This window comes from Cygnus atratus, chromosome 3 (assembly GCF_013377495.2).
Source record: "Cygnus atratus isolate AKBS03 ecotype Queensland, Australia chromosome 3, CAtr_DNAZoo_HiC_assembly, whole genome shotgun sequence".
Classification (NCBI taxonomy): domain Eukaryota; kingdom Metazoa; phylum Chordata; class Aves; order Anseriformes; family Anatidae; genus Cygnus; species Cygnus atratus.
In genome coordinates this window covers 103,990,896-104,007,364 of record NC_066364.1, presented here as the reverse complement: position 1 = coordinate 104,007,364, position 16,469 = coordinate 103,990,896, and the positions used below count along the sequence as shown (strand labels likewise).

Below are 16,469 nucleotides of genomic sequence, written 5' to 3'. Positions count from 1 at the left end.
TTCTCTTGTAACAGCAATGGTCATGTTTTTTACTTGCTTTGCTTTCCTCTTTGAAAGGAGGCATGCTTGTTGTTGTTTTCAACCTGTTACAGTTTTCACTGATATTTCATGAATACTCATTAGATAGTCTTGCATTTTATAGCAGCAGAGACTGAGGGTTACCATTAGGCCAAAAAGGAGATTGTAATTGATAGTTTTAGTGACTGCCTGAATTACTTTGTTCAAGTTGCTTCATAAGCCTTTTGGTTTCGCATTCTGTTTGAGCTAGTCCTTCCTACCCTACGAGAGCTTTAACAGCATAACTAGCAATGAATGTGGCTGAAAAAATACCTAAATTAACTGATGTAAGAGAAAGACATTACATTAATATTATCTCTGGTTCTTTTTGGCCCATACAATTTTCTCTCCAGGTATCTTTGCACCTCTTTCTAAAATAAGCAAGTCTTACGATCAGAAGAAACCCGTTGTACGAAGTACTTCTATGCGATCTTCGCCTTTGGTCAAATCCAAGAAAATAGATATAACGCATGTAACTTCCAAAGTGAATTCTGGTGAGTATTTTCTTTCCTGTTGAGACAGGATATAGAGATGCTAATTTTCAAGAATTACCACCAGTCCTGTAAATCTTTGTATTAAAAAACTTGTTTGGAATTAGTTCATCACATGGGATGAGAAGGTGCTGTTCACTGCCTATTCCTGGTAGGACGTTGCATATAGCTGCTTAGTGACTATGTGCCAATAGAGGTTCTTGTCTTTAATATACTCTGTAGGAGTTCATCACAACATTTATTCTCGAGTCTTTAAAGTAATTTCTGATTGGTTGTGATGTTAATTACATGTCTAAACATAACATGATTTCATTTACTATGATCTTCCTGGGTAACTTGCAACATTAAGATTGGTGAAAATCTTGAAACTAATCTATATACAATTTTATGTATAGAAATTGAATACGTCTAATTAATTTTCTGGCAAAACAATCAAGTAACTATTTAACGAACTGTGTTTTTTCTGCTAATTACGTTATCTAGGTAAAACCAGAGGCAAATTAGAAGAGAACAGATGTAGCTATACTAAGGCCTTAGACTACTGGTTAGAGTTACAGGCTCAGTCCCTTGCACTGGTTTAGACTGTTAGTGATTTATTCAAATAAACTTATACGGAAGGATTAGTTTACGACTTGCAAAGTACAAATGATGCATCTCTTCTCATCTGTTGAGATTCCAAGGTTGAGAACAGACTCCTTCCTGCTGTGTACAGTGCCCACCATGCATAATCAGGCTCTGTGGCTGGCTGGCTGACTAATAATAATGTTATTAAATATGTTACATTAGGATGTCTTTAGTCTTTTGAATCCTGTTTAGGTGATTCATACTAAGGCAACACAGCTTCAAGGATGGAAGACTATGCATACATTTTCTATGAATTTGCTCAAGTACCCTAAAACACTCCACTCTTTACCAGTGCGGCAGGTTTATGCAGCCTATTGAAACAATATGACAGGCTGGTAAGAGGGGTCTTTTGGCAGAATTTTGGATGATTCATGTAACTGTGTGTACATTGAGGGGGAAAGTAAGCCCTAATTATGTGTATTTGCAATTAACACAAGATTTAAGCTGTTTAGAAATTGATGTCCTGCATAAAATGCATCTCTGAATAATTACTTTGTTAGCTGTATTGCTCAGGAGCAGATCTATGCTGACTTCATTAAATATTTTTTCAATGTTTGATTCAGTTTCTTGTGAACCGTTTATAACTTGTTAAACTGTAATAGGTCTGTTTCCTTTGCCACCGACAGTGTGTTCAAGACAGTTTAGTCATAAACTGTCTTCTCTGTCAAAGTTGCATGACTGTCTTTGTAAATTTAAAACATTTGATGCTTGTTTTAGGTAAAATCAGAGTGAGTTATGGCCAGCAGAACTTATATCTACTAACAGTAACCTTGAAGCTGTTACTTTTAAGATGTTCATGTTCTTGTATCGAAAGGGCCCTTAGAATGAATGTGCCTGGCTGTTTCACGGTCTGGAATGGGAGGATAAAGCTGCGTAATGCAGAACTTTGTTTTGCAGTGTTTATGTGCATCATCAGATTAAATTTCTTCTTTCCTTTAAACTTCGTCTCTACAGTTAACTGGCTTGTAATCCAGGAAAAAAATGTTGTTTGTAGATATGGTTATAAACTGCAAAGTAAAGTATGATACTGTGTAGAGATCTTCAAATTTGATTTGTTTCTGCTGGATTTGAATCATCCATCAGATTGATGATAGCACTTTTTCAAGATTTTAAAAAAAAGGATTACTTTAATCAAATTGAGAAATGTGTTATTAGTCACAGATTTTTTTTTTAATGGCTACAATATAAAATTTCTGCAAATTTTTCTGTAAACCAGTGCAGCCCCTGTAGCTGAATTAAGCTGAGAGAGATAGTTAAATAAAAAATATAGGATTTCTTCTTCATAACAGGGACAGGGCAAATCATATGAAAGCTTGTTATTTGTTGAGTTAGGTTAGAACACAGCTAGAAGTGCAATACAGTTGTTTATAGAATGTAAAAGGTGTTAATACTAGTTCATATGCATATCACAACATTGCTGCTCTAAGGGTAAGGATCTTTCCTTAAAAACAGTATTGGTATACATTATTTATAGATTGAAGATTTGATCTCAATTTTTTTCTGTAATCTTTAATGCAGAAAATATGAAATTAATAGGAGTGAACAATGTACCTTAAGTACTATGAAAGTATTCTTGTGTGTTGTTTATGTAATAGATGTGAATATTTGAAAGACTTAAGTGAAGCTCCTTTAATATAAACATGAATATTTTGCAGACCATGTTATAGTGTGGCAAGATAGTTTGGACTGTTTTAATGTGTTAAGGTGTCTAACATCCATTAAAACAATTCTGCAGTCATGTTTTACCCACTTAGCAAGAATCTAAAGAGTTTTACAGTTTTATCCATTTTATCCATGCATCCATTTATCTGCAGATCTTTCAAATTAATTTTTTACATGATTTTCCTGTAAAATTGCTGTTAATTGTTGGGATATAATTGAATTCTATAGATATTTATATATATATATATATATGTATATATTTTTATTCTAGGCCTAAATATGTCAAAAAAACCCAGTGCTTCTGAAACCAACTTAATGACTGTTAACAGGGGAAAAATGCTACCTGCAAAAGAAGGTAACTAAATTAATTTTAAATTTAAACTAATTTTATTTTTTTAACATTTTGAGAAAAAATGAGTAAAGCAGAAGAAGTATTATGACTGTTTTGCTCTGTAAAAGCCTTGCATCTGCAAGGCTTATTTCAAAAAAATAAAAACCTTGTCTATCTGTTCAATTTCCAAGCAAGTACACATTAGTGTACTAGGAGCAAGAGTAAATTATGTGAATGTTTGACTGGCATTCTATGCTGGTTTGGCAGCAACAACCTCTATCCAGATACACAGCCAAGAATACAGACAAGTCCTTAAAGCTGAAAGCTGTCTCTTAGTAAATGACATTACAGAGTACCTGCAGATGTACCTTCTTATGTTTCTAAGGGAGACCTTTTGCTCTGTGCTGCTCATTTTTTGATGATGGGTATCATGGAAGACACAATTGCAAGCTTTTTATGAAAAATGAAACTAGCTTGTTAAAAATTTCCATTTGAATATAAATCATTCTCTGCAATTACCTAGTTTCAGAATTGGATTGTGACTTTGCTGAACCTTTTTTTGTGTGTGTGCTGAACTTAAAACGTGAAGGGACCTCTCTTTCAGGAGTATTCTTAAAAAAATAAAAATCAAGTCTCCTTTGGGATTTCCTCTGTAAAACCATATTGCCATTGTTGGTAAAAACAAAAACAAAAAATACACAAAACGGTACTGTGGGAGTCTTGAAAATGATGGAGGAAAGCTGAACATAAGTCTTATTGGACGGTTTAGATATCAGGGTTTGAAAATGGTGATGAAAGTGCTTTATTTCCACTTCTTATCTTATTATATCAATTTTAATATTAACACAGTATGGAACAGAATATAGTAGGTTTTAATCCAGACAATAATTCATTCACATAGTGTCACCTTCCTTCCACTTGTCATCAAGTCTAGACAGTGTGGTGGTATGATCCCTTATTATTAAGGCTTCCATATTATAATAAATCTGCTTGGGACTGTCTAGAAAAATTTTCATGGAGTAACAAAGATGGGGCTTTTGGAGACCTCTTACAGCACTAAACTAGCACCTTATTCCCAAGGGAGGACCAGGTCTACCTGTGTTATTCATGGCATGTGTTTGCTTAACTACTACTTAAAAAAAAACACTTAATTTTGACCCTTTACTTTGCATTCTGCCCACTGTATGGAAAGCAGATAACTTCCCTCATGCAGAAGCTTTCTCTTCTGCTTAGTCCATCAGTTTCCAAATGTGATCTCTGAAGGGATATTTCCTTTTTGTCTTGTAGGTTTTCCTGGATACAGCAGCTCTTCCTCTTCTACTACCTCCTTAGAAGGCAAGCAGAATAAGAAGCGGAACTCAACTAGCAGCAATAAAAAGCCACTTACTAGAGCATCTTCTGCCTCATCTAAAATTAGTGCTGGTATGATACGTTTTATCAAGGAAGATTTTCAAGTGAGGAAGTTTACTGTTGTATTAAATACTTACCTGGAACTACCTGGGCTGTTTCAGAATATGAGATGGATAAAGAAAGGCAGATGAAAGTATTTAATTGATAAACTTAAGCTTTGCAACTTCGTAATTTTCTATAACATCTTCAAGCAGAAAAATGTTATAGTTTGGCACTGTGCCTTTCAGCTCATAGAGAAGAGGCTGTAGTCCACAATTGTCCACTGGAGCAAAGCAATACTTTGTCTAAGTAAAATTTGTGTTGCTATGTATTAAAGGTACACTGAGTTGATTGGATATTTGTATGGATATTTGACTAATCAGGTGATTTGCTATCTACTAAGATTTTCTTTGATTTTAAAGATATAACGTTAACAATTTGAAATCATATTCTTCTGTTGAACAGGGCTGTACAGTTCCTCTTCAGCTGCGAGGAAATTTCCTTTCAATGAGGGAGAAATTCAAGTTGGAGACAGAGTACTGGTGGTAGGACAGAGAACAGGCACTGTTAGATTTTGTGGGACGACAAAATTTGCACCAGGTAGTTGCAATACACCTTGTGTATGTTGTAGAACCAATTTGAAATAGCTTGCACATGAGGACAGGAAGGGAACCATTGGGGACTCCTTATTCTTAACTCCCTCCAAAATATTCTAAATTTACTGATTTGTTTCAAAGTTATCTTTCTCCTATGTTTCATTGAATATACATATGTGTATATGTGTGTGTGTGTAAATTAGGAAAAATACAAAAAACACGTTGCAGTGAATCCAGACATTTTCAAACAGATTGAGTTGACCTAAATTATGGAAACAGTTTTTTGACTACTTATTCTTTTTAAACCACATTCTGTTCCTTATGTCTGTATCTTTTAATAAGATCATAATCTTATTATTGTAAGATTGATGCATAATTGCAGTTGGTAAGTATTGGTTTAAGTACCTGGTTTAAGTAAGGACCACTTAATTGATACGTAATGAGCAATACTCTGTCTTGATATTTGGTGGCATCAACATTTTAAAAAAGAAAAAAGCATGTGAGATTGCAGTGCAAACTACATATTTCTTTAATTCTCGTCATTTCCCCCAATTTCATTTTAGACAGTCCTTGCTTAAGATACTGTATTTAACTAATTCTACACTTTTACGTGATCGCTCTTAAAATCTTGTTACTTCTTACAAAGTGAACAATGAGAAAAGTACAGGTTCCTCAATACACTCTAAGAAGTTTAAAATCAGAACGCTTTTCGACAGTTTGTACCCTCCCTTTCACATCCAAATTAAGGAAAGAATTTTTTCGGTGAAAAGCATGGTATTGCAAGAAGCTAGGATGGGAAGAGCTAGTAAAAAGAGCTTTGCAAAGCTAGTAATAACATGCATTAACAAAGCTAGCAGTAACATTTTTAAATTTCAATTTTAATGTCAAAGCTCTGTAAAGTTACCAAAACTCTATTTCCTATTCATTTTGCTGCAAAATGCAGATATTTATTTAATTCTGAAAACAGGAAGGAGAGAATTTCTGACAAACTGAGACCTTCTAATTCATAAGTTGTCATTCCTGAGTTTCACGAGCTGATTATTAGAATTACCATTTTATCCAGTGCCTTAGTACCAAGAGACTTTAATTAAATTTTTGAATCTTTTGAGATGGATATCATAAGGACTGCTACTGGAGTACAAAATTTAGCACATTTACATAATTAGCTCTCATTTATCATGGGTTATGAATGATCAGGCTTATTAACATCTTGATGCCTCCTGAGTGTTCTGTATGAGATGAATTGCTGGCAAGTTGTGATTCTTATACCCTGTTCTGAATATCATACAGTCACCCTTAATATTTGTAGTAATTGTAACTTGCTAGGTGGAGGGAAGGAATGAATTAATGTCAGAACTTAAATTTTAGCTTTGATGATCTCAGATGAGGCATAAATCATGTGGTCGGAGGACTGAAGAGGGAAACTTGAACCACCACTACTATTCTTTCATATGTCCTTTTTTGTCAAGTAGCCCCTGTTGCATTTGGTAACAATTCCATTCAACTTTAGTTTAAATATCAAAGGTTTTTACTTTGTCTGTGTTAATTAAAATGCTGTTAATTTTTTAAAAGCATGTACAATAAATCTAAAGATAATGATTCTGGTACAACTATGCAAAAACTTATTTTGTAATAAACATTTTTTTTTGTATATATGTTATTAGGTAGATAGACAAATTTTAACTGGAAACTGTTTTCTTAATATGGGTGAATATTAACTGTACCAACAATCTGGATAAAGAAATGCCTGTGGTGTTTTGTTTAAAAAAGAAATAACCATGATTTTACTGTTTTTAAATCTTGTAGGATTCTGGTGTGGAATTGAATTGGACAAGCCTCATGGTAAGAATGATGGTTCAGTAGGAGGTGTTCAGTACTTCAGGTGTCTTCCTAGATACGGTATATTTGCACCACCATCTCGTGTTCAGAGGTAAGCACTGAGGCAGGTTTAATGTTTGTATTGCCAAACACTTTCTTAATACATTTCCAGTGGAAAATGAAGTTTTGCAGCAGATATGGAAGAAATAATCTTTTTATTCTGCTAATGGAAGTTTATTACCTCCATTAAAAACTTTATGGTTTTTAGATCAGCTTTCTGAAAGCAGAATATAAATTGGAAATGCAGCTCCATTTCCATTGCTGCTACTTCAAGTATTTTCATTCAAGGGCCTCCATTTCTAGTACAGTCTGGGTCATGAAGGTTAGATTTAATGAAAACAATCCTGATGCTCCAAGCAAAATTCATTTATAAAAGGGAGTAGCCTTTGGGCTTGACTAGAAATACCGTTTCATTCCTAACTGCACGGAAGGCCCAAAACATCCACCAAGCTAATTTGTAGCCTCTCCATTTGGTTTTGGAAGAAAATCTGAGATGTACTGTGCTCTTTCCTGCTATTATGCTGTTACTCTGCCAGAGCTTCTTTCTTTTCTTTCCCTTAACCTCCTATCTGAGCTACATTGTTAAAGAACTTTGCCTCAAAATTATACATCCTCTCTGTCTGTTAATAAAAGGCTTTCCATAGTAACTTGCTTGTTGCAAATCAGTATGTTCATCTCTTACATACCAGCCTTATTACAATTAAAATGTTAGTGTCTTTTGAGAGTGGATGGGAAAGGGAAACGATAGAACTTAATCAACATTTGACAAGAAGTGCTCCAGCAGGAGTTCTGTTAAAAGTTGAGTTTAAATGACTTCTTCATTTTATTATTGCTTTTTTAGATTAACAGGTTCGCTGGATTCTCTTGCAGAGACTTCATCAAGTAAAATAAATCACAGTTTTCCAGGTAGGTGTGAAAGACACTGATTTGGTTTATGTAGCCTTCTACCATTCTTCAACTAGCACCTACTAGCACCAAAGCTAACCTCTGTGAAAGCAAAAGGGATTTTTCAAGAACCTAAATGCTAGCAAACAGTCTGACTGTTCCCATCCTAAAAATGAAGCCCGCAGTTGCTGACTGCAGAATGAAATGTGGAGTACCATGTTATTAAGCCTGTCCGTGTGGAAATAATTACATCAGAGTTAAGACTCTTGACACTTTTTCCTTATTACTGTATTGCATTCTAATCATAGTAATCATAAATTGAACCTGGTCCTTCATCCCCTGGTGAGGGGATCAGTGTAGGGAGAGGTGCATACAGTATTGCTAAAACTTCTGTGAGATACTTGAAGTAGTCATTTTTGGTTTTCCTTACCTAAGCTTTTTTGTGAAAAGGCTGCTTCAAATTACCCTTGTTTAGTTTGTTTAATTTATTTCATCTCAGAACATTTGAACATGTTACAGGCACTCATTTTCATGAGAAGGTTCATCACTTAATTTGTAAGTTGGCAGGGAGACCATGTAGCAAAGGTAGTGGAAACAGTATTAAAATAAACAGAAAAAATGAGCTCATAAACAACAACAACAACAAAAAAAACCACAAGTTCTACATAGTTTATTAACCTTTTCATTTAGGTTTTAGACGCAGCTTAAGCACAACTTCTGCATCTTCACAAAAAGAGATAAACAGAAGAAACTCCTTTGTTAGGTGAGTATTTAAGTTTAAAATGGTTGGGTGAGCTGGCTGTTAGCTTTGCTGTTTCTTGTTCAAAAGAAAATATTTGTGCTTGTGAAAACTAGATACATGTCCACTCTTTTTTCTTTGAAGCTTTTTCTTTGAAGATTAAGCAGTAGTCAACCATTTTTCTGTGGATATCCAGGATTACAGTCCTGGAACACAGAATATTGTATTCAACGTTGTATTCAAGAATACAATATTCAAGGTGGCATCAAAATGGTTTTCCAATTGTTAATCACTGCACATTCTCCAAATTCTTGTATTTTTCACACAGCTCTTTGAGTCCAGAATACTGACTGACCTTTGCACATTAAAAGTTGTTTTGGCTAACCTCTTTCAAGCCCCAAACAAAATGTGTTGTACTGCTTAATTTGCCAATATTGTCAACTGCTCTAAACATCATGAATCCAAGCATTTCAGACTACAGTGTATTCTAATATATTAAAATTATGTTTTGCTATTAACATGAGATCAAAACCATTTTTTTAAAAAAGGAGTTTGAGAGTTTTTCTTGCACTGCACTAAACTACAAATTTGCCTTGAGTGTTTTGTAGAAAGAAAACTTTCTTTTCTGCTTTTCAAACTAGGTCTAAGAGCTCTATCTCACGGCACAGCTGGAGTAATACCAGTGCAACTAACACTGAGGGACTGGTGAAGCTGCACGAAGGCTCACAGGTTCTTCTGACCAGCTCCAATGAAATGGGTACAATCAGGTATATTGGTCCTACAGACTTTGCACCAGGGATATGGCTCGGACTTGAACTCCGAAGTGCAAAGGGAAAGAATGATGGCTCTGTAGGGGAAACACGTTATTTCACCTGTAAGCTGAACCATGGGGTCTTAGTTCGACCTAGCAGAGTAACCTATCGTGGGATTAATGGGGCAAAACTTGTAGATGATATTTGCTGAGCCAAAATATGCTACAAAGTAGGAAATTAAAGCACACAAGAACCTCATCTAGATTTCCACCTTATTTTTTAAACAATTAAACCTGTATTTGTATTTTACATATATATAATATATATGTGTGTATAAAGATATATATATTGTGTGTGTATGTGTATATATATGCATATATACACATATTTAGAAGTAAACACACTGTTCTGTTTCTCTTAATGAAACAGCTCTTACCTGGGAAGGTTACTCCAAAAGCTTTTGGGTTTAAGATGCTGTATTATTTGAATCATGCTCCAGTTGGAGAATGCTAGTATGTCCAGTGTTCTCTAAAGTTGCTTTGTGATTCATATAGTACTTAAACGATTTTCTTCCATGTAGTAATGAACTGACAATGCTTCATGCATCGCTTGCTTTTGATAGAGGAGGTGGTTAATGAGTGACATTAGTGTGTTTCCTAGACACTTTGACAATTTCAATACCAGCTGCTAGCAATAATAAAAAAGCAAAAAAGACATTTTTTTCAAGCACTTGTGAAGTATTTCTATATTTTATCATCAGATCCATCCTCTTCTTTACCCCCTGGCATTATCCCCTCCTGAATATAGAAGGGCTGATAAATGCAAGTATTTGTGGCTATCCTAGTGAATGAATTAAGTAAAAAGCCTTTAAAAACACACAGACACTGCATGTAGTTGTTAAATGCACTTTTTGTTGTATGCATTTGTTGAAAGAGCTTCTTATAAGAAGCACTCTTTAAAATAATGCACTTTGCACTCTCTTGGAGAGCTTTCCCTCATTTTTAAAGGTATTTTTTTTGTTGTTTGGTTGGTGTGCTGCAGGCTATGAGTATCACAATTTTTAAGTGCAAATGAACCCAGAGTGGAACTATACATAATAGATGCAGCATAAATATTAAGTCTGTATAAATACAGCATAGTAATTCCTGCCAGTGGTGTGGGTTATACGCAGGGTTTTCAAGCAAGCTATTAACTAGCTATTTGTTTGTTACTGATGTTTGTTTTTGTTTTGTTTGGAACAGTTTCCAGTATAAGTTTATTGTAAGAGTCTTATGCTAAATTAAGGCTAATTTTAGGTATAGCACTGTAACACCATATGAGGTGACATTTGCATATCAGCTTTTTTAAAAAAATAGATAGTATTTTGCCCATGTTTTAAACATGTAATGTATTTTAATTGCTCACTATCTTATTGGATATTATTGGGGTGGTTTTGTATTCCAGAACGGTCATTTTATTCTTAAATGATCTGCCTGCTTTTATCTCCTTGAAAGAAGTGACACTATAATTACATCTTAATATACTATTTTTAGACAGAATTCTGCTGCTATTATGTTATTTTAACAATTAATGTAGCTATTTTTCCTTGGCTGTATTTAGAATACTGCATATTGTATTCTAGCTTATGGACATTTAAATTGAATATAAAAGCTGTAAATTTTTAATGTAAAAAATTAATGCTTTGTATTTGAAGATGTACTGAACGCAGTGATCTACTGAACATTATTTTGTCCAATATCTGTTTCTTGCTGGTATTATTAAAATGAAACCCTGGTGGGTGGTATAGTATGGTAAAGAGAAATTTCATTAGGTCCTTATAGAATGTACATCTTTTCTCTCACTTCTGTTCTTATGTACAAATTATGTAAACAGGATGTTGTAGTGTGCTTCGCAGTGCACAGGAGAGATCCCTTTTCAGTTAAGAGAGGAAGGAACCCGAAGTGTGTGTGGGGAAATGGAAAAGAGAGGTGTGTGCCTAAAACCTGCTCAGGAGTTTTGTTAACTAAACCAAGGTAATATCCTGCTAGGGAATAATAAGCATGTGGATAAACAAGTGAAGGAGAATAAATAACTCTATAAATGTTCGTTCTAATTTTAAGGAATGTTTCTTGAGAAAGTAGCTACCTAAGGTGTGGGAGTGGAACAGGGAGGGGAAACAAAGGGGCATTTCAGGGCAGGAACTCGCTTTTCCTATGCCTGTCATAGGACTTACCTGTGGTACTTCCCTGTATTAAGTACAGTTTATAATCAGACCTACGAAAAGTCTATTTCCAAACAAAGAAAAATGCTGTCTTAGGCTATATACATATAGGGATGGAAACACCCACCTGCTTTCTTGAACTGTGCATGTTGTTCTCTATTTCTACTAGCCATCTTCCTTTGGGTGAAAGCCAACCTTTGGTGCTTGTAATAGATGGAACAGCACCTTTCTTCTCTGTAAGAAGCTTGGTGGGTACTAGATTTACAATGCAACCAAGTCTTAAACATGCTGCTGTTAGCCAGAAAGATGGCAGTCTCTGTTTGGCACCACACCTGCTCCTTTTGCACAGGTGTACCTGGTTACTTCTATAACTGACCTGATGTTGATACAGTCATTATACAACCCAACACAGAAGAAGCCATTTACAGTCATTTTATTTGTCTTCATGCCTTTTTGGTTCACTACACTTGTTTACAATACAAATACACTATTCAATACAAAATACTCAATGACCATAGAGTAGTATTTTTCTTCATAGTATCCCTGAAGTGCATAGGCCCTTCCTTTATAAACAGTGTTGCATAAACTACTGTACATGAGAGAGACATTCCTATAATGAAGCTTTGTTACTAGAAGAAGCCAGGTGCAGACAATTCAGGCAGTTTCCTGTGATGGGTTTAACTTTGGGACAGATGCTTTGTGATGTCTTTGCAGCTGTGAAAGGCTGTTTTATGCTATTCCTATGTCAAAGTTCTTGTCCCCAAAAAGACAGGCTCAGTAAGAGGAGCAAACGTGCAAAATTTAATCCTTCATATTCTATTTCAGACCTCTTACCTCATGCACTGTCTAAACATTTGTGCCCAGTGGTGCTGCAGTTACTCTCACACTGAGCCTTTGTCCTTTTGTAAACAAACAGGGAGTGAAGTGAAGCAAGTGGACCAGTGATACTACACCACTGAAAGATGTGACTCAGCCAAATTAACGCAGATTTTGAGCTTTTAGTCTGTGGTACCTGACCTCCCTCCCCTGCTACAGCAAAGCCCCTCTCTTGCCACCACTCCTTCCACTGTTCCTTGAGGAAGCAGAACAACCCAGACTTCTCGCCTTTGCTTCATTTCCAAGCATGTGATATAGAAGCAAGGTTCAGTAGTAAAAACAAAGATGAAAGCACAACCGGAAAAGTAGATAAACAGGCATCCTAACCTACTTTACCTTCAGCAGCTTACAAATCAGCACAGAATCAGAAAATCTACCTAACATCTACAGGAAACAGATAACATCCACAAGGAAACAAGTCATTTTCAGAGTATGAGAGTGGTAGCATGGAATTTTTATATTCATTCTTTATATCCTGTAGATCATACTGCTTCCCGCTTTTCCACTGTAGCATGAGGAAGATACATAAGACTGGAATTTAAATATTGACAATGAAAAAGTTTAACTTTTTCAGTTTAAAAGCAAGTTCTGTACTTGCTTCTACATTTTACGATTTATGTTGTCTCAATAAATTGTACTAACAAAAAAACAACAGACAAAATGTTGTAAGAGATTTTAAATGACTTCGACTGTTTCTCCTACAATACTGTAAGCCTAGTGTGGAAGGGTTTAAGATGGGAATTTACACATGCTGGGGTGCTCTTTGGTCTGTAACTTAAGCCCATTCTGCTCACTGGCGCTTTCAAAACTGATTCAATGTTTGTAGTTCAAATAATTGACTGGATGAAATGCTTTTGCTGGTGGTTTACATCTAAAAGAAACAGGCTAGAGCTAAACTGGTAGAAAGTGGAATACAGACATGGACACTGACTGCTTCCAGTTATAACAGAAATGCTATAATAAATTCTGTTAGATATCTTGTACAGAAGTTAAGATACTGTCTCATCACTAACAACTATGACAAATAAATTACTCAGCTCCTTACAGGCAGACAGAGTCCATTACCTCTAAAACATCATTTGCTAGCTTTTCCCCAACTTCTGCCTGGCTTGTATTGTCTCTGGGAAAGACAATCATATTTTTTCCTGCCTCTCTGGATGAACTCCTGCTGGTAATTCTTCAACTCAGGGCATAACTGCAGGATAACTGCAGCTACCACATGTGTATTGCTATATGAAGCAGGACTTCATAGATAGTTAGATAATTCCTGTTGCAGCCCTTCGGATAATTTTGTGTGGGACAGCAATGAATAGTGAAGTGAGTGTTGTTACCATAGCAATAGAGGAAACTGGGTTTATTATTAAGGAAAGCTTTCTTTACAACATCCTAGTGGTTGATATAAATAAAGTGGTGTTTTAATACTGAAATCCTGGAATGATTTCAGCAACAGGACGTACATTCATTTGCTTGAAGTTAATGCAATCATAGAGTGACCAGGAAACTGTCATTGATGCAGCCTGCATCCAGGCAGTTAATTCACAGAAATAATTTGTCATTGATTCTAAGAAACAGGACATGCAAACTCTCCAAACTTTGTTTCTGAATATCGCGATTTGATCAGCATCAGTACTTATGGAGCAGTTTGTGCAAACTGGGGCGTGGAGCTTAGACAGCAAACTGGTATACAAAACTAAATGCTTGCTGTGGATGAGCTCAGAGATGTTACGTTCTTTTACATTAAGAAGAAGTAGAAACTGGATTTCTAAATTCCTCTGCATTTCAAGTGTTAAGTGTGTGTGGGGTAAAAACAACAACAAAAAACAACAACAACAACAAAACAAAACAAACAAGCAAAGCCAATAAACAAAAACAAACAAAAAAAAGCATTTTACTTTGGAGACACTGGAAGGAAGCTTAAAGCCAGCTGCTAGTGCAAGAACCATTCCCAGCAGGCTGGAGAATTTCAGTAGTAACTCACCATTTTGCCTGACCAGTTATCTTCCTGACATATTGCATAGGTAAGAAGCAGTAATGTGCTCCTTCATCGTTTACAATGTTCACTCTATGAGCCTATTTTGTTCAAACTTTTATGATAATGTAACTGCACAGCACAAACAGCAGTGTAGTACACATGCTATCACCATGGCTGAAGAAAGCCTTTGTTTTTCCTCTTCACTCCTTAAACATGCATCACACTTCGTTCCTTGTTCTTTTAAGCTTCTTTAGAAATGCTACATCATAATCTGGTAGGTTATCTGCATTTGTGCAGCAGCAGAGCTGCTGCCTCAGATATAAGAGTAATTTCAGCTCAAAGATCATTAACTTTCAATGTTTTTGTTTGTGTGTATTCTTTAAGAATACCTGTCAGTACACAGTTTAGATTCTGTCCTCAGTCACGCGTAAGAGGCAGGACAGCAAAAACTCAGTGTGCAAAGATGAGCTAAAGAAAACAATGGGGAGCTGCAACCCATTTGAAAATGAGAAAGCAAGAATATTTAAATGAAAATTGCTATTATATGTGAATAATGTTGTGGTGCAAGAAAATTCTCTGATAGTGCTTACCTGCTGAATTAATCAGCTTTCCTGAGACTCCACAAACCTACCTCATTGACTTTATTGAGGTAGAAAAAAGTGGCCAGTGTGACAGTAACACAGTCCTAAGCTAGACAGAATCCTTCTCCAATGGCTAGTGGCATGAATAGAACTACAAACGTAGCAACCTCACCGATCACAAATATTTTCTTAGTTCAAGCTAAAGCAGCCCACATACAGCAGCAGAACACCCAAAGGGTAACCCTAGTTATCACCACCAAGCTCATGCAACAGCGGTGCAATGGATCACTGGCAGCTCCTCACTCAAGCTTGTCAACACAAGAGCACATCTCCATTAACTGACTACCACACACAATTTGGCATTACTGCAAAGAAAAAAATAATCGTTCTGCATACTAGAGATGTAAGAAAAGCAGGTTGGGAGCGCACTCTGTGCTCCTCCCTTACCCTCAATTACTTTTTTTTACAAGGGTGGTGTCCCAAACCAAGCCCTCTGATTGCCAGCTGCATATCTCAAAGGTTAACGGTACGTAAATGCAGATACTGGTTGGTTCGCTTAAGCAGACAGAAAGCTTACCTCAATATTTGGAGCCAGGGCCAGATTCAGAATTACTTCACTGAAATGAAGAGTCTTGGCCTGAAGAACACCTTCATATTCCTTTGATGATGCTTCAGAAGACTCATTTCTATAGAAATAGACACCTTCTTTTCAGATAATTTTCATTAATGCTAAAACAGCTCCTTGCACCTGTAAGTTAAAGTTACTAATGCACATCTTTACACATGAATCATTTCCTACATCTGTGTTTTGACAATACAGTTACTGGAATATTTTTCATGCACAAGGTGTACAAATGAATCAATACAGTGTTTGTTTTTAAATCATGATCATACACGTTTTTGTTAAAGGGCTCTAAACCCTTCAAATACAGACAGTATCTGGCATCTGGATTGCGGCACAATGTCATCGGCCTTTGTGGTGTTCTTGCTTGTTCATGGTCTGTGAAAGGCTACTTTAAACCTCTGAGATATGCAGATGGCTGTCCATTTTCAGGGCACAGCTGAAGTTTCTCTCACAATCACGGTCCTTTAAAGCTTCACTTCGGTTCCACGTGACATGCACAAGTTGTGATGAAGGACATTCCTACATCTGTAGGCCAGAAGGAATTTCACAGGGTTTTACTCAGTTTTAGCGCTTAAGCACAGGAGAAAAACAAAACAACACAGAGAAAACCAACAACCGCCCCCACCAAACCACAGTGCCTCACAGCATCTCACCCGTCCTCTCTGCTTCCTGTCGTTTCTTTCAAGCAATTCAGTATGACCAGTCATTCTATTGCCCTGCCAATAGCACCATAACTACTATACATTCAAGGACTTCCAAAGACTAGGCTGTAGCTGGAGCACAACTTGGGAATGTGCCATTGTGTCACCAA

General features: G+C 36.1%; 1 protein-coding gene across 5 annotated transcripts in view; it reads left to right on the top strand.

The window, feature by feature from the left end:
• The window catches only part of CLIP4 (CAP-Gly domain containing linker protein family member 4), a 29,595-nt gene extending 16,442 nt beyond the window's left edge, over positions 1-13,153 (top strand). For 2 of the 5 annotated variants that reach the window (XM_035563695.1, XM_035563702.2), the window contains 9 exons: positions 411-551; positions 3,106-3,189; positions 4,453-4,587; positions 5,020-5,154; positions 6,957-7,080; positions 7,870-7,934; positions 8,604-8,676; positions 9,294-9,419; positions 11,277-13,153. In XM_035563695.1, coding sequence (XP_035419588.1) covers positions 411-551; positions 3,106-3,189; positions 4,453-4,587; positions 5,020-5,154; positions 6,957-7,080; positions 7,870-7,934; positions 8,604-8,676; positions 9,294-9,419; positions 11,277-11,286 — 893 coding nt within the window. In that variant the 3' untranslated portion in view covers positions 11,287-13,153. Of the gene's footprint in view, positions 1-410; positions 552-3,105; positions 3,190-4,452; positions 4,588-5,019; positions 5,155-6,956; positions 7,081-7,869; positions 7,935-8,603; positions 8,677-9,293 lie in introns of all 5 variants that reach the window. The other 3 variants (XM_035563678.2, XM_035563686.2, XM_050710072.1) reach the window with 2 other exon arrangements.
• Positions 13,154-16,469: the final 3,316 nt, after the last annotated feature.